At 39.7% G+C, this 23,766-nt stretch overlaps 1 protein-coding gene across 2 annotated transcripts in view; it reads right to left on the minus strand.

Moving 5' to 3' along the window:
- Positions 1-5,880: 5,880 nt before the first annotated feature.
- Positions 5,881-23,766, minus strand: part of LOC126191483 (limbic system-associated membrane protein) — a 986,380-nt gene continuing 968,494 nt past the window's right edge. The window contains exons 9-11 of one of the 2 annotated variants that reach the window (XM_049932366.1): positions 17,311-17,355; positions 12,031-12,152; positions 5,881-9,194 (exon numbers count right to left, since the gene is read on the minus strand). In XM_049932366.1, coding sequence (XP_049788323.1) covers positions 12,031-12,152; positions 17,311-17,355 — 167 coding nt within the window. In that variant the 3' untranslated portion in view covers positions 5,881-9,194. The remainder of the gene's footprint in view (positions 9,195-12,030; positions 12,153-17,310; positions 17,356-23,766) is intronic. The other variant, XM_049932368.1, reaches the window with a different exon arrangement.

Raw genomic sequence — 23,766 nt, forward strand, 5'->3', positions numbered from 1 at the left:
GGGTCCTTAGGATTGACATTCTGTCGCGCTGACCACTTCTCTTTTTTTAAAAAAATAATGAATGAATCATTAAATATAATTTGAACAGTCATAATAAATCTGTTTTAGATTTACGTCGGGATAAAAAAAAGCAGCAGCAGCGAGATTAGATCTAGGAACTTTGCGCTTATGAAACTAAGCGCCTTTTTTTGACGATTACCACTTTTTTTAGTTTTTTTATTTTTATTTTTTATTTTTGTGGATTTTTTTTGCAGCTCTTTCACAGAATGGATAAAAACTTTATAGTCTGCGAGACTGGAACCGCGAACCATGACAGACGCTATAAAAATAAAATAAAATAAAAAACGCGGTTCCTTCGCTTTAGGGTCCAACAACGCGACCATTTTTGTTTTTTTTTTTGTTTTTTTGGTAACATGAAGGCAGGGTAAACAAACATTCTTTATTCGTACAATTGTGCTGTCTTAGGGGAAAGTATCGAGACAGGAAAAACAATTTGGAAACCACAACCGGGCGTGCCATATTAACTGTACCGGCGGCAGCACTTCGGCTGTCTGAAGCACCACGCGGCATCATCGCCATCTCTGTGCAGCTCAAAAGTGTTGCGGTCAGTACAGTGAATTCTCGAGAATGCTCCCATATGATGAGTGGGACAAGTGAAACTCATCAAATAAAGAGGCGACCTGCGGTGACATTATTTACAGTGGTCGCCGTGCACTTGGTAAGCGACGGACATCTACGTTTGCTACGTGGGACCTTTACTGAACAGTTAGTAGGTAGATTTCCAGGCTAATTTGCGTTCGAATGTTAGTACCAGGTATTCCAGTGTTCCAGTAAATTCGTTAAGACTGTTATGTATTCTGAAGTGGAAGGATGACTTGTGCTGTTATTATTACTTCAGTTTTTGCGGGACTGGTTATTAGGCAACCTAGTTGCAGCACGACGAGGAAATGTTAAGGTGGAGTTGGAGGAACCTTTGGGAGCACTAAATTGTTTGACGGAGGGCAAGAAAGGCGCTGTGGTTACCTACTGGAGTGGGTGGACAGTGGGAGATTGCTTATTTTGGCTGTGTGAGGAATGATATTAAGACTGGGGACATTCTTGTCGGCAAACTTTTGTAGCCCTATTGACAGAGCGATGCTAATAAAACAATACATCACAACTATATCAAGTCGCCGGTTTCGTAAGTTATCGCGGACAACGTAGTCAGTTTTCTAACATTTGACGTTTAAATTTGTCAGATTACGGCGCTGTCTGCATTTTTAACCAAAGTGTACGCTTTTCCTGTGGCGTTGAAAAGAGCCTGCAGTGAAGACGCCATTGACAAAATATTTGTGGAGCTTTATCTAAATGTAACAAGATACAGGTGCTGCTCATACCTATCACACACGTATCGTGTGCAAAACTTAAGGATGAACCTAACTTTCACATGATGTGTCCCTGACAAGTAAGATAGCTCGATGAAACTTGGATCACATACCGAACGAACTGCTACAGAGAACAGATATAAACCATCAAACACAGTAATTAGTCACAGCGATTTATGATGGTCCCCTGGATATTATAAAAGGCGGTGGTATTCTTAAATAAGGTGTGTGGTCACCGCAGAAGGAAATTATTGCTCTGTAACGTGCTACCACGCTGGCTACAAGACTGGTAAGGAGATGCTATGGTCGGGCGTTCCATTCCATTCCTCGGCTGCTGATAGCTGCTGGACGAAGGCTGGTGCGTATGGACGTGCAGCAGTTCATCTCCCCAACACATGCCACACGTGCTTGATGGAATTTAAGTCGGGGGAACGAGAAGAGCAGCCCACGCGCCGATTATCCTCCCTCTCCATGAGGTCTTATACCTGCGCTGTGAAGTGCGGTCGCGCTTTGTCATCCATAAAAATGAAGACAGCGCTGAATGCGTGCTAGAACAGATGCTAAAGTAGAAGGAGTGCAATGTGGCAATAACGTTGACTCGTGAGTGTGCTGTAAGATCTGAAACATTGTATCTCTATACCGTAACACCTGGACCACGAAACAGTCGCATTCGTCGGTATTCCTAGGAGCCTTAATACAACTCTCGACATATGAGAGAAGATGCAGTCTGTGTAGCATTTCTGTACATACCTTCTTAGGGGAGAGAGGAGAGAACACGTACTGCACCCATAAACATTGTCGAAAAGGATCGTTTTTGTTGGACAGTTGCGTTGATGTAGAGGGGGGGGGGGGGAGGGCACCGTTGTAATTACCTCCAAATCCTTAGCCACTTACCGTTTTTGTTGGACAGTTCTTTTTATGTATAGGGAGCGAGGGGGAGTGATGGGGGGCACCGTTGTACCAACATCCAAATCCTGAAACAGGTATCGTTTTTGTTGGACAGTTGTTTTGATGTATAGGGTGGGGGACGGGGGGGGGGGGGGGGAGGGCAGGCACGGCTCTATTGATCTCCAAATCCTTAAACACGTGTCCTTTTTTGGTGGAACAGTTGTCTTCATGTATAGTGGACGGGGGGGGGGGGGGGGCAGAGGGGAGGGCAGGCACTGTTTTAATGACCTCCAAATCAAATCCTTAAACACAAATCGTTTTTTTGGACAGTTGTTTTGATTTATAGTCCGGGGGTGCGGGGGTAGGGCACTCACTATTGTACCAATCTTCAAATCCTTAAACACATATCATTTTTATTGGACAGTTGTATTGATTTATAGGGAAGAGAGGGGAGGGGGGTGGAAGGGCATGCACTGTTGTACAGACTTCCATATCCTTAAATTCATCTCTTTTTTTTTTAGGCAGTTAGTTGCTTTGATTTATAGGTGCTGGGGAGGGGGACAGCCGCTGTTGTACTGACCTGCAAATCCATAAACATGTATCACTCACTGGTAGACACTGTTGTGACACTGTACTCTTTCTGCATATGCATCTTTCACAGGGCTGACTTAATTTTCATGGCTGACAATATGCAACCACATGAAATAGCGCAGGTGGAGTAGCTCTTGAAACGAGAGGATATGCGGCGAATGAACTAGCGTGCTCATTCCTCTGACTTAAATTCCATCGAGCACATGTGGGATACATTGAAGAGACGCGCTGTAGCGCCTCCAATGCACCAGCGACCATCAACCGGCTGTCATCCGCGCTGTTGAGGAGTGGAACGCTCTACCACCTGAACTTCCTGCAAACTTTGCGTCCAGTGTGGCAACACGTTGCAGAGTATGTATTGCTTTCCACCGTGGTCACACATCATGTCAATAAACGTGTCCCGTATTCTGTAATGTCCAGGAGACAATCATAAATCGCGGCGACTTCAATGTATAATTGTTTTTGAGTAAAAATGTTTCTTGTGTCGTTGTGCATTTCTTTCGGTTCTTTGCTACAGCAGTTCTTTCTATGTATGTTTCAAGTTTCATCGAGGTCTCTTGGTGATATATCACGTTAAAGCTACTTTCATCCTCAAGTGCCGCACACCAGTGTGTTCGAAGTTTAAGAGTTACGAGTTATACACTGTTATGTAGCTAACTGTAATTTTCAATTCTAACAGTCATTGTAGAGATACGTAGACGTCGTAAGCACAATCTCCAGGGCTGTTCAGTTAACGACGAGCCCCACGAGAAAGACAGACCTCGGTGAGTACTTCATGAAGGTAGGCCGAGCTCGCACGCTCGTTTACTCGCTCAACTCAGCAGAAAATCTGCGTTTCTACACCTGTTAACTCGTAACTGGGTGTGTATGTACGACGAGGACTGCTTCCACTGGAATCCACTAGTACGAACTCTTACTGTTATTAGTCCTCCAATGGCGGCCGGAGTGGCCGAGCGGTTCTAGGCGCTTCAGCCTGGAACCGCATGACCGCTACAGTCGCAGGTTCGAATCCTGCCTCGGGCATGGATGTGTGTGATGTCCTTAGGTTAGTTAGGTTTAAGTAGTTCTCAGTTCTAGGGGACTGATGAACTCAGAAGTTAAGTCCCATAGTTCTCAGAGAGCCATCTTCCATTATGGAACATGTGTTATTTGAAATAAAATGAGGTTCTTTAATATCTTAACAACTTTAGAAGTCTTGGAAACGGAAATTTGTGTACGTTACAGCAGCTTCTATTTAAAAATGTATGTAACTTTTAACTTGCTTTTGATAACATTTCTACTTAATTTGATTTAACTTACTGATTAATGATGTGTAGAAGAATATTAAAGTAACAAATAGGCTATTAAATACAGTGCTGACAAGATTTTCTTGATTGAAACACTTTTAAATTTCAATAGAAGATTTGTTCCTAGGAGCAAGGCCATATTCTACCGTGGAACAGTTTTCCACATTCGGAAAAATCATTCTTTTTCAGGGTAATTTTTGTAATGTCATAAAAGGTTTACATCATAGGATATGTAAATTGTATCATTTAAAAATGAAAGTCGAGGATATATTACACCTCTGTTATTGGACTGGCGAGAGGCAAAAGTTTTAAAAGTGTTTCAAGGTACAAGGGTCTCCTATACGTTATTACCTGATTTGTTAACACATGTCCAAATTATCTTCCCTCGCCTATTTTGCCGAGACAAGTCACTGTTTTGGTTGATGATCTTGTTTTCTGGTATTCAGAGGTGTGTTGAATGGAGTTTGACAGTGAACAAAAAAAGTGTGAGTGAAATTATGTGTTTGAAGTGATGTGAGTAGAACAGTGTCAGGGTTTGATGTTAATATGTGACTGTAGATGTGATGAGGTACATATTAGAATATAATATTTTTTTTACTTTTGTACATAATGCATAGAAAAATTTATTTCTGTTGGAAAATCTAGTTTGTGGCATTGTATACCTCTCTGAACTATATTTCCGTTTTACTGGACAAAAGAAATGATATGCAGATAAACATTTTGGTTATTTATATTATGGTTCCTTTCCATCTTTTCAGTTCTCTTAATTATAAGCATTTTTTCTGTCACATCATATCTCAAACGATCGGATGTAGTTCTTTTCCATTTTTCTGGAATACCATAATGACTTCTTAAAGTTGGAAATCATGTGTAATTCTGAAATCTCGACCATGTTATGTAGCTCCAATGGATTGCAAAGTTCCTCTCACTCACAGTTATCTTTCTTGGTATTGCATTTTTTCCAAGTGTTAATGCAACTTGCAGAGGCAAATGTTTTGTTACTCATGTCGACTTAGGCATATAACGAACATCATTCCAAAAGAACTTTCAGCTGTTGGCCTGTAATTACGCTTTAAAAATGTTTTTCTAATATTTCCATATCAAATGACCTTCTTAGATGAAAATATTAACATTGGCTTTCAAATAGAAGATTGGGACCGTGTTGAAAACACTACGTGGTAGTTAAGTCAGAAGACTACCTGAGACAAACATTGACTATATTGGAGTGACTGTGCCTACATGAGACTTATAAGGAAATGTTTTGAGGAGTAATGAGAGTCTCTTCTTGAATATGCCCAAATGGATTATGTGCTGCTACATAACAGGAATATGACATCTTTTCTCAAGAAAGAGTTTTACCTCATTTGTATAAAAGCATTAGCACCAGAGCAGATTCTCAGCTAGACCAGTCAGACCATGGACATCTAGAAACCACTTTCACTTTCTTTCAAATTCCATGTTCACTGTTATCGTTTCAGTCTTATTTTTAGTGGGAAATTTTGTTATGATGTCCTATTATTCCATTTTACAGTATATTCTGTCTATTAAGACTTCTATTGACATTGTGACACTGAAGAATACGAGCAGGTGAATAAAAACCCGTAAAAAGTTTCCTTCATGCTAAAGAATGTCTGTTCCCTTTCGTACGTAGGGTGTGCATCACTGTCACATTAGATAACATTATTATTAATTTTTCTTCCTCAGGATACACAGACTTACTGGATGTTTGATTGAAATGAAACACTTTTTAAATACAATATAAACAATTTATGGTCACATTACGTCTCAATTCCATTTAAAAGTTTGAAACTGGCTGCACATTTAGTATACAAATTACATTTGGTGAGCTCACACTGTAAGAAGCACACATAATATAACGTCAACCTTGGATTTATATTTTATAACCAGGAATCAAACGACTGCTATCTGAAAGTTTTCGGCTGTGTATGCCTGTAATTGATATCTAACACATGATGGGGTTATTGGGAATTCAGTGATAATATTCTTTCAGTACACAGATTGTTTTTATACACAAATAGTGAAAGTGAGAGGCTGTTTCTCCATCAACAGGGAACTGATGTACTCTTTATGATACAGAAATATTAAACACATTCAAGGTAAAACTAAGTAATTAACATTTCATGCAACATAAAAACAATGGTTTTGCTGTAGATCAGCAAAGTACATGTTGTAAAAATGATAGGTTCATTCGTTTTTATTTTTAAATAGAGGCAGATTTGCTCTTATAATGTACACTGTAACATATGTAATAGAAGATTGATCTTGAGATGGTGTGGAAAGCTATATATCAACACCTGCAACAATATTCACAACGTAGTTTGTATTTCATAGTTGTCAAATACAAAGAACAAACAAAATATTAGGTATTATACATGCTAGTTGTACACAATAACTATCCGATACTTATAAATGTACACACTCAATTATTATAGTATTATAGCGTTTATGAAGTTGTGTAGATGTAATGTGATAAAAATAGTTGCATTTTTAAGCAAAATAATTATCTGATGCTTACAGTCCTAAGTTTTAGCATTGGTAGTAAAACACAGGGCGCAAGAAATTGCTGGTCAGCTGTAGGATGCGAAGAGGGTACGTTTTGTGAACACAGGCATCTGCAGATTTCTTTGTAGCCTCCATATTATTATTATATTCTACAGACCTTAAGAAATATTAAAATATATATATTGCTGCTACTTCTTGGAAATCTCATACTCTTATCACATCAAAAGAAATTACCTCCAGGGAAAGAGAAAACAAAGTGCAGCTCAGAATAAAATTAATGTGATTGCAACATACATGCACCTTTCAAGCATGTACTGCAAACTTCATAGGCGAAGTATGCAACACGTTTCGTACTCGAGACTAAGTACTTGTTTTTCTTCTGCCAATTTCGAAATGACCAGCAATTCCTTGTATCAAAACACACACATGTGATACCATTGAACAGACGAGACACTTACTCATAACGAAATAACAGTGGGAGAGGAGAATTAATGGCTTCATTTACGCAATACAAACTCATTGTACTCAATGTTTTATTTCAGTCATCCTGTCACCTTTTAAGTGTCCTAGGTCTGCTAAAAAAAGAAGTACATGAGTTTGCAACAGCATTCATTTGAACAATAATTATCATGACAATGACACAAGAAAATATTGCAATTAATATCACGACATTTATCTGCACCTTTACAAATGGGTGCTATAAGTGAGAGAAGATATTACTGCTTCATTCCTTTTTCACAAGATTTGTCCTTGGCAATAAGACAGTAAGAACACTTCACTGTGTTGGGCAAAGATGTATTGCTTGCTAGTCATTTTACAAAAACATGTCCAAGACCTGACAGAGTCTCTTCCCTTTGAAATTTTATGAAATCTATTGTTTGTAAGGTAAAAACGAATCGAACATTCAGACATCAGTACTATTTAATAAAAGAGTATGGGCAAATTAGTAAGACTGGGAGGGTGGCAGCTTTCCTTCATTTCTTCCAAAAAGAAGAACGCTTGTGAGAAACTGATATTCCATGGTTGGAACTGTTTTCGTCTTATATCACATTAGAATATTCGAAAATTATTTAGACAGTTTTCTTATTTCTCGTTCAAATGAACTTCTGGCTCACTTACAAAGATACATTTCTTATATTTTTGTTCAAAAAAATAAAAGTCTTTAGATATATAGCGACAGTCACATACATTGTATTAGACAAATTACTATCCTAAGTAACATCAATAGCTTTTAAACAAATTACTTGCTTAATAATTATAAAATGTATTTTGCCCATTTATTTACAGAGTTTGACTATCGTCAACAAATACAGTGGCTAAAGCTTTCATTCTAGAACCGTTATTTTACTTTATCATGATGTGATAGTGTTTCTACATCCTTCAACTACGTGTGTCATTGAAATTATTGAGCCATATTCATGATGTTAATTTTGAACAATGGCAGTACATTCGTTTTTTTTAAAGTGATGACCGAATGAGCGACAGTCATTGCAAGGGCAAAGTACATTTTAGAACTATCGTTCAAACGCGTTACTGATAATCCTACGGATGGATTTATTTGTAATCTTGATGGAGTATATTAAATGTCACACATTCATGAAGTAGCTTTGCGATTTACATTCGTCCATTTTGATAATTATACACTGCAAAATAATACATCTTGTAGATACACCAACTGGAATCAAAACGATAAGTTAGGCTACGACATCACTAAGCATTTTTTAAATTTATTTTGGGAACAGCACATTGATTGAATACATTATATTTGTTCATTATGAGATAACTTGTTACTGATACTGCATCGTCTATTAACATACACTGTACGAAAATCAGAAATTGTAGCGAAACATCAGTGGATTTACAAAATGATGTCCTCGCCACGGAGGCATTATTATTATCTCCAAATCCCACACGATACTCAAAAGTTCCCCCTTTTCTTTTTAAAACGACTCACTTTGGCCCCATGGATTTGGATCTCGCGCCATTTCACAGACGCCACGCCGTCAGTTTATCCAGGCGGCAGGTAACTCACTTCCCGTAAAGTGCACAAAGCCGACACTGACTCCTGCGTCAGCCTCACGCTACGTCACGAAACAGGCTCCGATCAACTTCAGCGGGAGAACCACCGCTTCCCGCGCCTCTCCCGTGTGACGTCACAGCTCCCGTCGGCCTCTTGGAGTAGCCGCAGACGGGTGGTGCCTCGCCTTGAGACAGGTGCTCGGATTGTCTTTCTTTCTAAACTAAAAAAATGATACCTTCCGTAAACAATGCTACAATAAAATAACGTGCATTGTACAAGTTTATACACAAAAAATCTGTTGTCTTGGGGAGGACCGTTACAGAAAAGCGCTTAGAGCTATTCCATGGTTAAATACACGTCATACATGTCGGTAATACAGGACTTCCTGATACGTTACAAAAGAAAGCAGTCTTTGGGTCTGAAAGAGTTTGAATTCTCTTTGCTCATATGTCTTGTTGTCCTGGTATGACTCCAGCTTCGTCACCGGGGATGACCTGCAACACCCAGTCGCGCGCACTCCATCTGTAGAGGACAAGAACACGACTTAAGTTTCATTTAGAAGCGACTTAGGGACAGTTTGAGCAGATGTAAGTACAGTTTATTACAGGGCATGGATTCCCTTCTATAACTGCAGACAGAAGGTAATACACAAAACAACAATACAAGAAAACGTAACAGACAACAAAAATTTTGGTTTTTTATTATTCTTTGGGTAACATTGGAGTCCTCCTAATCTTTCAGTCTCATGTATCTTCCCACTTTCTCCGGCATAGTGATTTTACTCATTCACAAATTTATTTCATGAAAACTACTGAAAATAAAACTGACAAATCAATTACTACGTTTTTAAATTTACAGAGTAGTTATATAGTATTCATACCTAATTACAGATAATCTGGTACACTCATAAAAACGAGGCTATCCGACAGGCAATCTAAATCCAAAGGAAGTGCAATGGCTGTGTATTACAAGTGAAGGGACTGCTCGTCAAAGAAATCTAAACAAGTTAAATAGCATTAACATCACATTAACATTTAATTACCTAGGGCCCACTTCTGGAATAGAAAATGGTAACATATCAGAAACAAAACTATAGAAAAGTGAACATTTAATTACACAGATTAGCATATGAGTAGAGGTAATAAAATCATGGACGACGTGCGAAGCTGCCTGTATGATATTAAAAGTAAATATGATTTCTACCTATACATATATCTTTATACATACAGTAATATAGATACGGTATCATCCTGTAATGTTACTGCTCATTCCATCCCTAAGTTTACTATCTCTATTTGCCAATATATATTGTTACGTTTTCAAACTTTCTAGATTTTTGTTTTGAATCATACATTTGTACAACTGATATGTCATCTAAATATATCATTTCTATGAGTAGAGTCGTCTCTTTAGTAACGCAGATTACTTTTGTTTGTATCAAAAACTTTACTATAAACATTAAAAAACAGGCTTTCTAGTGATAGTAAATCTAGATGATAAATCTCTTTGGTAACCTTTATAAATGATTCGTTAACTTTTAGCAATGACGATATGAAGCTGCTCAGAGTTAACAGCACTGACATATGTTCAACATACATACCACAGGTGTCTGATCTGATACTCTTTGATTTATCTGACGACCACTTGTAACTGTGCCTTCACATCTAACATAATACCTCTGTATATCCTCTTCATTACAATTTGCCTGTGAGATTTCTCCGCTCATTATGAATATATGAGACGATCTTTGGTATCACATAAATTTCTAAAATTTACTTTATAATTAAAAATATAGCAAAGGATCGTCATTAACAGGTTCTTTATTTTCACACAACGCACTATTATTCCGTGGCATGTTGTGACTGTAGTTTTGGGTATATGGCTGAAGATTTCGGCGTTAAGTTTTTATTTTTTGTCCTAAGATTTTTCTCATAGTTCTACATCACTTTAATATAATTTCTGTTTTAATGCTTTGTATTGGAGGGTGTCTACGTTGCGTGGAGTGCTTCTGGTTCGATTATTGTTGTATAACGACGTATTTTACAGTTCTAGGAATGTCATTTTTCGTTTTATGTATTTTTAGCTAAGTTAAACGTGTGTTCTGTTTCTTTGTAGTCCTTATTATACTGTTATTTTTCATTCCTTTAAAGATATTTCTGCGCAGTACCCAATTATTATTTGTGATTTTCAGGTCCATACTCTAGCACTAAGGTCCCTGACAACCAAGAAAATAGCCGCGCGGTTTGAGACGTCTTGTCACGGCCTACGCGGCTCCCTCCGTCGGAGGGTCGATTCCTCCCTCGAGCAAGGGTGTGTGTGTTGGTGTGTTGTCCTTAGCGTAAGTTAGTTTAAGTTAGATTGAATAGTGCGGAAGCTTAGGGACCGACGACCTCAGCAGTTTGGTCCCATAAGACCTTACCACAAATTTCCAGTTTTTTTCCAGAAAATATGGAGGCTGTATTAATAAGAAAATTAGAGAAAAGTAAAGATGGTGGTGTTAATGCTTCGGGTGTTCGACACAGTCTGCCTCCACAATGCATGGAACACTCATAAAACATTGCGAAACTGTAAGAAAAGTCCTTCTTTGGGATGCTGTTCAACAAGAAAGCCACACTAGCTTGAACTTCAGTTACGGCGTCAAAGCGTGACCGCTCATGTGAATTTCTACTCCCTGTCATCTGTGGTAGGGTCTTATTGATAACAGCAAGTATCATTACAGGTATTGATTTTTTCAGGAAAAAAACTGTACGCATTTAGCCTTTCAATCAATTCGCGGTAGCTCTCCAAGCTTAATTGTTTTTGATTGTGAGTCAACCTGTGCGGTAAAAACTTCCCCTTCTTGAAAATGTCTTAAATTTGATTTTCAGGTGATGCTCCACGCTTGTGATTTCAAAAAATGGTTCAAATGGCTCTGAGCACTATGCGACTTAACTGCTGAGGTCATCAGTCGCCTAGAACTTAGAACTAATTAAACCTAACTAACCTAAGGACATCACACACATCCATGCCCGAGGCAGGATTCGAACCTGCGACCGGAGCGGTCAAGCGGTTCCAGACTGAAGCGCCTTTAACCGCACGGCCACACCGGCCGGCGCTTGTGATTTATGACAATGTTGACACAGTATGGCTTCATATCCACTATTTATAACTGTCTGCTCACGTCGAATGCGCGTCTGTTGTTTAGAGTTGTTAGCCTACGATTCTACCGTAATTACCGCGCTGACGTCGCTTGCCAGCAATAAAATCAGTCTCGGAACTTCTTTAGCGGATTATATCGGACTTTGGAAGTTCTCAGCGTTTCGTTTCTGGGAACATATTACCCATGTGTTACTTGAAGTGGCAGAAAACAGAAACTCACCTAGGAGCTGAGTGCTGCGCTGGCGACCACGCACATCGCCATGATCAGTGGCGACATGGCCACGTCGCCCGCTTCCGCCGCTGGTCCGTAAGCCATGATGCCCATGTCACGGACCTCAGGTTCTGCTCGCATGTAACACAAGACAGAGTATTATTAGAAACATAAAATCTCTTCTGTGTTATTACAATTAAAACATAACTCTACAAAGTCGAAAGAGTTTCTCCTAGTACCGAACGAGGAAAGTTGCTCAAATTTGAAATACACTGACGGGAAAAAATCGCAACACCAAGAAGCAGTTGCGCAGCATAAACGAAAGTTGGTACATACGTTTCTGAATTTGAGAGATGATGCCTATTCGGGTTTCGGACCGGCCGCGTAAGAGTGCAGTTAGTAGCGCCCCTAAGTGAATGCAGGCCAATTCTTGCTTTTAATCACGCTGTAACGGCCACGAACTTTAGTTGTCGTTGAGACTGAGCGTGGTGAGTTGCTGTCAGTCAGGTATGCGTTTAAGGTGATGAAGACGCGATTATCAGCAACTCACTGACTTTGAACGATGTCGTGTAACAGGACTACGAGAATCTGGATGCTCCTTCTGCGATATTACAGAAAAACTTGACAGGAGTGTAGCCACTGTACATGATGGCTCGCAGCGGTGGTCGCGAGAACGTACGGTCGCAAGATGACCTGACTCCGGACGGCCACGTGGAATTGCCGAGAGGGACGACCATCGTGTTCACCTTATGGCTCTGGCGCATTGTCTGCATCTACAGCAGCTATTTAAGCAGCGGTTGGTACTACAGTGACGCGACGAAATGTTACAAATCGATTAGTTAAAGGACAGCACCGAACCAGACGCACTGTACAGTACATTCCACTGACCCCAAACGACCGCCATTTGCGACGTCAGTGGTGTCAAGCGAGAGGTAATTGAAGGTCAGTGTAGAGCTTTGTTATGTTTTCTGATGAAGCTAGTTCTGCCCCACGAGGGGAACTTCTGGGAGGTGCATCGAGTTCTGAGCTCCCACTTCGGCTGCTTATAGTGTGGATAGGCACCTACCACACCCTAAAATTGTAGGTGCCAATGCGGCTTCGTTTTTGAAATATTGCCTGTTAAAGCTTGGGCAGAACTTTATATACAGAAAAGATTCACTGTTGTGGCAAGTGAGCGAGTAACCGAGTGGCAGCGTTCTTGTTGAAGGGGGAATTGTTTCGAGTGCCGGTGAAGACAGCAGCTTTGGATCCAAGCAATAGAGGAATGGGACTAACCGACATAAAGTCTAAAGCGATGGCATTGTATGTCAAACGAACATGGAGCATAATGTGTTATGATCCAGGGTTCATTACAGCAAAACTATACGATATTGTCAGGCCAGAAAGTGTAGAACCGCCGACAAATATACAAAAGATAAGTTTTAAGCTAAAACACATTAGGGAGTATTATCTTGAACTAAGTTAGCAAAAAGCTTTTGAACTCCAAAAAAGTTACAGAAAAGGCGATTTTAGCTGAAAGACGGAAACATGAAAGGAAAAATAACATAGAAACTAAATATGCTGGAATAGCATGGAATGTGGTCTGGAAAAATATCAGTAGTGATGCTCTTTCGTCTGACGTGATAACAGGGTGGTACAAGGTAGTCAATAACATCATCAGCACTAATGAGCGTCTCTTTGCCATCGGTTTAAGTAACACTAACGTCTGCAGCAAATGCAACCTCATTGATAGTGTGTCTCATTGTTACACATGTGGAGATCGGATTATCAACTGGAGGTGGACAAGGGAGAAAATTGCTCAAATAACAAGAACTTCGGCAAACAATGTACCGACTAACATTTTCTTCAGACCAGAGGAAAGGCAAAAAATAACGCAGTGATTTGGTTAATGGGCAAATATACAAGTTAAGTTTTTAACAATTTTGGGAGCGATGAACATATTGAATACAAGATGTATATGGAAAATGAATTCGAGAAAATACTTAAATATCAGAATCACAATAATAAATATGGTAACATGCTCCGAATTGTCTTCTACAGAATGGGTATAGGTTGGGAACTGGATTCCTAGTAGAGTGGGAATGGGTTGGGTCACGTTCCCGACCCTAACCTCACCTGAAAGTCACACATGAAAAATAAATCAGTAGTACAGCAGATACAAGAATATGGCGACAAACATCTGGTGTCTGATATAAAGGAAGATGTTGAACTCCCTATGGATGCGTTTAGAAGGCTGGAACTGACAAAAATAACAAGGCAGTCGAGGACCTTGCGATTTCACTGTTCCGTACTGCTCTTCTGTCCACGTAATTTACCCTGGAAGGAACACACATGAAGGATTTACTGAATGATTAATTTGGATCTGGGAAATGATGATGAGGAACATCAGGCTGCAGAAGAAGAAAATGTGCTTGCTGAACTCCCACCAGTTGAAGGTGACAGTAAGCTGCTAAATTGTGCTACTGCTAAAGACGCATTCTTTGAATGCTGTAATTTATGACTGCAATTCTCTGTCACCTTATTTATCTCATTTCATTGTAGCCATTTTTGTTGCTGTTTTTGTGGAATAAAAAAAAAGTGGCAAGCGAGCTAGACTCCCGTCCAGGCGACCCTGGTTCGAGACCTGGCTATGCTACTTTTGTTACCTTTTTTTTAAATGCCTGTTTTAATTTAAAATTAATCATGAAAATTCCGCAAGGAACTGATTAAAAGCAATTACAAGCCTCTATAAATCAAAATTACACATTGAATGTCAAATCTTGTTTCAATCTTTTGCGTTTTTTTCTATTTTAACAGGAAATTTACCGTAATGTAATTTCTTGAAATATTTTATTATTGTAAATTTTTTTCGTTGTATTTTTAATTTTATTCCATTGAGTTAGAGAATATAAATAAGTACCAACGAATGAGGGATTAAAAATATGTTTCATTTAATGGAAAGTTAATCGGTTTTTCCTATATTTTGACGAGCACGTTCCGACGGATGATACTTTTTATAAAAACAATCAAAACATTTGTACTTTTGACTCCTCGAACATTGTACGAATGCACATTCATTTTCGTCACAATCGCATCTGTATTTTCTCAAGTCCGCAGGAAACGCCACTGCATTGACGTTATGGAATACTGTTAAAATAAAAATAAAAACGCAAAAGATTGAAACAAAATTTGACATTCAATGTGTAATTTTGATTTATAGAGGCTTGTAATTCTTTTAAATCAGTTCTTTGCGGAATTTTCATTATTAATTATAAATTAAAACCGGCATTTGAAAAAAAAGGAAACAAAAGTAGCATAGACGGGTTTCGAACCAGGGTCGCCTGGACGGGAGTCTCGCTCGCTTGCCACTCGGTTACTCGCTCACTTACCACAACAGTGAAACTTTTCTGTATATAAAGAGCTGCTAAAACTTTAACAGGCCATATTTCAAAAACGAGGCCGCATGGGCACCTACAATTTTAGGTTATGATAGGTGCCTACCCACACTATAGCAGGCGAAGGGGGAGCTCATAACTCGATGCACCTCCCATAATGTCCCCTCGTCAGTGCCAGTGAGGACCATGTGCTGATTAAAAGGTGGTCAGCTGAGGGCCTGCTGGACACACTGTACCTACAACCGAGTTATGACCTGGAGTGCGATTTCCCATGACAGCATGAGCACTACAGTGGCTTTCCCACGCACCCTGACTGAAAACTTGCACATCAGTCTGGTGGTTTGACCTATTGTGCAGTCATCAACGAACAGCATTCCAGAGGGTGTTTTCCAATAGGACACACATACCGCTGTTGTAAACCCACATGCTCTATAGTGTCGGTAGCCTTGGCCTGTTTGATCATAAGATATATCGCCAATCGAGGACATATGGGACGTCATCGGCCGACAGCCCCAGCTTCATCCACAACCAGCATTAATCGTCCCGGTATTGACTAATCAAATACAACAGACATGGAAATCCATCGAAAAAATCCACGTCTAGCACCTGTGCAACACAATGCATGTACGTTTGCGTGCTTACACTTAATATTCTGGCAGTTACACCGTTTCTTAATGTATCAGCGTTTCTCATTTGCAGTGGCTTATCTCATTGGCCTGTGATCTTGCAATGTTAATCACTAAAATATGTTAATTAGACAAATGGCTTCCCGAAATTTCATTACTCCAAATTAATTATTTCTTGGCGTTGCTTTTTTCCGTCATTGTAGTTAATGGCTTTAAACATCAGTTTTAATTAACAATTTAGTTTTTAGTTCTGAATGTTAAATTGTCACAGAATTTTGGTAATTCATAAATGGTGACAGCAGAATCTCCTCTCACACAAACGTAATGAACTTTTGTGCAAATATAAATACATATTTCTCCTATTAAATCACTCTAGTTGACAGAAAAACTTCTCACAAAGGCTTGGACTGAGAAGAGACATGAAAAGGAAATATAAATGAGGAAATAGTATGAAGTAACACAATTATTCTTTGTAAGGGAGAGAGAGAGAGAGAGAGAGAGTTAGAGAGAGAGAGATTACTGTATTTCGCAGTTATTGATAACATTAAAAACTAAAAAAGTTTTGCGGTAAAGAAACAATTGCACTGAATAGAACAGAAATATAAGATGAGGTACGACACGGCGGAATAACCAGCATAACATAAAATGACTCGCACTAACCGTACTTTCTTTAAATCTCGGTTTAGCACATTGTGTATTCATCCTCAGAACTAGTGGCTTACTGAAAAAAAAAGTCCGTACACAGATGCGGTGTTCTAAACTTGGCCCCGACACCATTTTGCTTAGTTTACAAACGCCTCTCCTTACAAAAAATACAAAGAAAGCATTTATTGCAATTTCTGTTTCTTAGCAGGGATTATCTAGAAGTATGTGCATAAGTAGTAACAAGCGTACAGACTTCATGCAGTATAATAAGAAGCACATAAATCAAAGAAAATATTTGAGGCAAATAATAAGTAAAAACACATTCATTATATTCTTCTAAAGCAAGATAAAGTAGTCTTAAAGTGATGGCAAACGTTCACAGGTACGTACTCGAGCTTCTCCTGACCAAAGCAGTTGCTTTTGCCACCAAACCTACATATAGTGCTTAATTATAGTATGCTCATCATAACTGCTGAGTGTTTTCCGGGCATCGACGTGACGTTCAGTTAATGGGTTTCAACGAGTTACGTTAAGTATAAGTGACTTACTGCCAGATACAATGGAGCTGCATTGTACATGCAAGGAACGTTTACCATCACGAAGCGTAGGACGACAGAAGCTTAAAAGAGTGAAAGTCGACTGACCTGCGAAAACTGCGGGTTCGGGTGAGGGCTCATACAAGGGCATCTCTGCCGTGTGCGAGGACAGACAGACAGACAGAAAAAACAAAAATGAAAATCTGCAAGCAAGAGTTCACACAAGCAAATGCTGGCTGCAACAACACATACTCCAGGGCTGCCAGATCACAGAGGTGGCTTCACGTCTGTTAAGGAAGAGTACTTCCTTGTCAGAGAATACCGTTGGAAATAAGTTTTTTCTATTGTCATGCTTATTAACATTGCAGGTGAGTGCATAGGCAAGGGTGATACTACCAATGGGTTTCGTTACGGCCAATTCAGTAATAACACTGCTGTCTACGCTCATAAAAGCGTAAAATTTTGAAACTGCGCCTTCGTAAACCTGGCAAACCTGTTGTAATTAATTGCAACAATAATATTTACATCGATAACCTGATTATCATTTACAGGAACAAACGTTTATAAAGTGAAATATAGTACAAATTAGTAAGCATAATTTGAGAAATTGACCATTAATTCTGATATTAATTCTGATATAGAAAATAAATAATACTAGATTTATTAATAAATTATTTCAGAATCTGCGTGAAGGCGAAGATTCATAAATATTCCCACAATTTAAGAATGTGTTAATCATTTATAGTTTAAAAGATAGATGCAAAATCACTTTACTAAGGTAGTTTATTTCATCTCTCTAGAGAAATTTTAAATTACATCTGTTATCAAATCAGACGTCAGATCGGTGAAAAAGTGGATACCAACACATAGTAGTACAAGTATTGTAACGATAAACATATTATTTTGCGTTTGCAAGGAAGAGAAAAATAAAAAATTCAGTACATAAAGGGCGATGCAAAGATACTGCTAATGTAAGCAGAGCAGGAGAGTACAGTTAGCCTCTACAATAAACAGCTGGAAGCATAGTGTACAGTAATTAACCTAATGACTGTATAATTTTTTTGATAGAGGCGGTTACTGTTGCTGTAACGTTCCAGGAATGAAGATTATTGATATCAAAACTGTTCACCGTATCTTGGGTATCGTTGTTTGCTGGTTTGTGACACTCTTTATTAGCATCACTCATTACCATTTGGTGCCACAGAAAACAAATTTAAGCCGTTAAGAAGGCACTGAGAATGTATTGGAGATCCACTAAACTGTCAAAAGTAATCATATAGGAATACATTGCCGCTTCCGTTAGTTTTGTTCAGATTTATAATTCGTTAGTTACTGTGCAGAAGCACAACATTTACGGCAGAAACTGTACTTTCGTGATATGACTCCCACGATTTTAAAAACTGCTCATGGTTAAGTGACGTAGAAGAGTTAAGTGATACAACAGATAAAGAGTGCAAAATAACAAAGTGTCAGTAGATTACATAAGAAAGCTGAAGTTTAATTTATTGCGGTTATGCAAATTACTCACAAAAGGAAGAATAACCATTCATAGCTGCTAATTAAAATTATCTCATCTTTTGTGTGATTAATATGGCCTACATAGTACAGTTTACTCATTTGCACAAATACTGAGTTACTTCTAGAGAAATAATCTTCAAAAACTTTGAATTCTTGTTATGTCAAAAATAAAAGATTCTTCAGTAGCAGAGTAATATATATACATATATACGTGAAGGATCACAAAAACATCGGTGTCTATGTATCACAGCGAGAAATATACAAGTATAGATACAGATTCTTTTACCTGCAAGTCAAGTACTTGTTACAGTCGAATGAGTTAGCTTTACTACTATCCTCAAACCTTTCAATATGTAGTTGAAAAACTTTTCTTGATTCTTTGTCGTCTCAAATAGGTTTAAAGTAATTAAGCTGTACTTAGAATAGATGTTTTCTACTGATTAGACTATTGATTCGTACCTCTGAAGCAGGAGACATCACAACAACACCGTTACACTTCCACGTTAGTGAACTATTCACGATTAACATCGATATTTCACTGCCACAGTGAATTTTTATTATGCATGCCAAAATAATGTAGAAGAATAACCATAAAATCAAAGCTACGTGATTACATAAATGTGAAAACTTAATATACATTCCCTTTTCGCAATAAATAACAGTTAAAAATGGAACGGATGAAAGTGCATATCATCGTGGCGTTACGAAAATAGTTCTCCCTCGCCTTCAGTGACTGAAAAAGTTCACACACGCACTCTTACCTGAAAAGATTTCATAGATCGAACAGAAGTTTGATTGGTCAGGAAGGTAGGTGTCAGGCTAGAAATCATGTGAGAAAGCTTACGATCGTCGGAAAATGCTATTTTAGTTTACACCAAATGAGGTATTGCTAAACTGTAGACTTCAGACTAATCTTGGGGTTGAAATAATCTTCACATTAAAACTGAATGTAAATAGATGTCTCATATGCATCTACATTTTCTGTATTTTGAGATGTGGTTTTCGTTCTTTTTACTCTGAAGTATCCGAACGTGTTTATTGTTACGCTGGTTGTATTTGTATAAAGTTCTCTATAGTGTACCTACGAACTCGGAAAATGTAGCGGGACTACAGTATTTGTTTCTCTTCGAATTCTATCATAAGAACTTGTTTCTCACTGCTGTTTCCGTGCTGTCAAAAGAGTTATGCAGTAAACATGCGCCACCAATCATAATTACATCTTGAACTTAGAACAAGAGGAAAAATAGTAATCTATGATCCTTCGTACTTCGATTAACACAGAGAATTCTCGAAAGGTGAATGTAAATCTAGTACCCACTTCAAACGATCGCCCGTAATTTTCCTGATGAACACAGTGAATGATTAAATACAATACAGGACGGTAGTGCCCTCCCCCATGAAACATGCACCGTGCCGTTGTGGGGTGGCTTGAATGCCTCAAAGATACTAATAGCCAGCGTATTGTAGGTGCAACCACAGCAGAGGGGTATGTGTAGAGAGGCGAGATAACTATGCACGGTGGCAGCAGGTTTCCGAGAAGTTGCTGGTGTGAGAGTCTGGATCATTGATTTATCTGGTCCTGTAACATTAGCTGTGATGGCACTGTGAACGGCTGACAGCGTTGAGGAACTACCGTCGTTACTTTTGCCGAGGACTACCGTATGCTAAATAATCCCATTAATTTGGATAAAATATTGCGGGGGTAAAACAGTCCCCCAACCGGATCTCCGAAAGGCAGCTACTCAGTAGGATGTCGTCATCGAGGTAAACACACACTCCTGGAAATGGAAAAAAGAACACATTGACACCGGTGTGTCAGACCCACCATACTTGCTCCGGACACTGCGAGAGGGCTGTACAAGCAATGATCACACGCACGGCACAGCGGACACACCAGGAACCGCGGTGTTGGCCGTCGAATGGCGCTAGCTGCGCAGCATTTGTGCACCGCCGCCGTCAGTGTCAGCCAGTTTGCCGTGGCATACGGAGCTCCATCGCAGTCTTTAACACTGGTAGCATGCCGCGACAGCGCGGACGTGAACCGTATGTGCAGTTGACGGACTTTGAGCGAGGGCGTATTGTGGGCATGCGGGAGGCCGGGCGGACGTACCGCCGAATTGCTCAACACGTGGGGCGTGAGGTCTCCACAGTACATCGATGTTGTCGCCAGTGGTCGGCGGAAGGTGCACGTGCCCGTCGACCTGGGACCGGACCGCAGCGACGCACGGATGCACGCCAAGACCGTAGGATCCTACGCAGTGCCGTAGGGGACCGCACCGCCACTTCCCAGCAAATTAGGGACACTGTTGCTCCTGGGGTATCGGCAAGGACCATTCCCAACCGTCTCCATGAAGCTGGGCTACGGTCCCGCACACCGTTAGGCCGTCTTCCGCTCACGCCCCAACATCGTGCAGCCCGCCTCCAGTGGTGTCGCGACAGGCGTGAATGGAGGGACGAATGGAGACGTGTCGTCTTCAGCGATGAGAGTCGCTTCTGCCTTGGTGCCAATGATGGTCGTATGCGTGTTTGGCGCCGTGCAGATGAGCGCCACAATCAGGACTGCATACGACCGAGGCACACAGGGCCAACACCCGGCATCATGGTGTGGGGAGCGATCTCCTACACTGGCCGTACACCACTGGTGATCGTCGAGGGGACACTGAATAGCGCACGGTACATCCAAACCGTCATCGAACCCATCGTTCTACCATTCCTAGACCGGCAAGGGAACTTGCTGTTCCAACAGGACAATGCACGTCCGCATGTATCCCGTGCCACCCAACGTGCTCTAGAAGGTGTAAGTCAACTACCCTGGCCAGCAAGATCTCCGGATCTGTCCCCCATTGAGCATGTTTGGGACTGGATGAAGCGTCGTCTCACGCGGTCTGCACGTCCAGCACGAACGCTGGTCCAACTGAGGCGCCAGGTGGAAATGGCATGGCAAGCCGTTCCACAGGACTACATCCAGCATCTCTACGATCGTCCCCATGGGAGAATAGCAGCCTGTATTGCTGCGAAAGGTGGATGTACACTGTACTAGTGCCGACATTGTGCATGCTCTGTTGCCTGTGTCTATGTGCCTGTGGTTCTGTCAGTGTGATTATTTGATGTATCTGACTCCAGGAATGTGTCAATAAAGTTTCCCCTTCCTGGGACAATGAATTCACGGTGTTCTTATTTCAATTTCCAGGAGTGTATATCGCCTGCTTCGGGTTGTAGGGTGGAATTTTAGATCTCTTAATCGAGTAGTTAGTTTAGAAAATATAAAAACGGGAATGTACATAGTGGAAACTAGTTGTGTGAGCTGACAGGGAAAACCGGACTCTTGATCAGGTGAGTTCCGGGTTACAACACTAAATCAAATAGGGGTAATGTAGGTGAGGGTCTAACAATGAATAAGAAAACAGAAATGCAGGTAACCTAATACAAATACCAAAGTGAACACATTATCCTAGCAAGATAGACATTAAACCAACAACGACTACAACAACTCAAGCTTCTAAGTAGCTCCCTAGATAATGAAGAGACTGAAAGATTATATAATGAGAGAAAAATCATTCAGATAGTTAACGGAGACGAAAATTCATTTACAACTTGGGACGCCAATTCGATAGAAGGAAAAGGAAGACAAGCAAAAATAGAAAGAGAAAATTGGAGCAGGGAAAAGAAATGAAAAGTATAAACGCCTTGTTGAATAATGAACAGAATTTAATGATTGGCAAAGCTCAGTTCAAGAAACATGTAAGAATGTTGTACACTACGAGAGGCCTTGAGACACTGAAGGTTTCAAAGTGGTTATGTAAAGGTAAAACAGAGATTTCTAAACTATAATTCAAGCTGTAAGAAATATCTAAAGGAAAATCTGGAGTCTGACCATAACTAAATATTTATGAGTAGCAGATTAAAACTGAATAAATTGCAAAAATGTAGGAAATTAAGGAGACTGGATCTGGATGAATTGAAAGAAAAGTAGATTTCAGAGGACTCCGGAGGGAGCATTAGGCAATGATTTACTAAGGTAGTCTAAAAAGGAATACAATAGAAGACGAAAGAGGAATTTTGATAGATGAAATGGTGAAGGAAACATAGTACGAAATAGGAAAGAATGACAGGCTCCTTGGATAATACAGGCAATACTGAACTGAAATGACGAAAGGGGAAAATATGAAAGTGCAGCAAATGAAACAGTCGGAAGCGAATACAGACGTATCAAAATGAGATTGGCACAAAGTGGAAAGTGGTTAAGTAGGAATAGCTAGAGGACAAACGCATGGCTGTAGAAGAGTGCATATTTAGGGGAAGGTGGATTCCGCCTATAGAATAATCAAAGAAGCTTTTGAAGGGAAGAATAGCGCTGCATAAATACTATGTTAAGCCAGTACTAAAAAAAAGAAGGGAAAGTGGAAATGTGTAAGGACTATACAGAAGGACTTTCCAAGGAAAATGAACTTCAATAAAGAAAGAGATCAGGAAGTACGTGAATATAAGATGGGAGATATGATACTACGAGAAAAATTTTAAAGAAGAATGTAACAATTGAGTCCTGAAGTTACGAGATTACATTAGAATTATTGATACCCTTAAGAGTTCTAATCATGAAAAAACAATTTCACCTGGTGCAAAAGTTACTTGATATTAGGGAAATACCCTCAGACTTCAAGAACACTTTAATATTTGTGATGCTGTCTAGGTACTGACGGGAGTGAATAGTACGGTACGGTAAGTTAAAGTCATGGTAGCAACGTGCTGCCAGGAATTATTTACAAAAGAATGGGAAAACTGGTAGAGCCAGATTTCCAGGAAGATCAGTTTTGATTGCAGAGAAATGTAGGAACACACGCCACAGTACTGACCCTTCAACATATCTTAGAAAATAGATATAGGAAAGATGGATTGCGTCTTCAGAAAAATGGAAGAGGCTTCTGAAGGAATGAGAAGCAACTGTATGAATACGAATAAGTTTATGGTATTTGTAAGTTTAGAGATAGATTTCTGAAAATTTTGACCGGAAATTCTAAAAACAGCAAGGATAAAATACGGGAAGCG

Source organism: Schistocerca cancellata, chromosome 6 (genome assembly GCF_023864275.1).
Source record: "Schistocerca cancellata isolate TAMUIC-IGC-003103 chromosome 6, iqSchCanc2.1, whole genome shotgun sequence".
In the NCBI taxonomy this organism is placed as follows: Eukaryota; Metazoa; Arthropoda; class Insecta; order Orthoptera; family Acrididae; genus Schistocerca; species Schistocerca cancellata.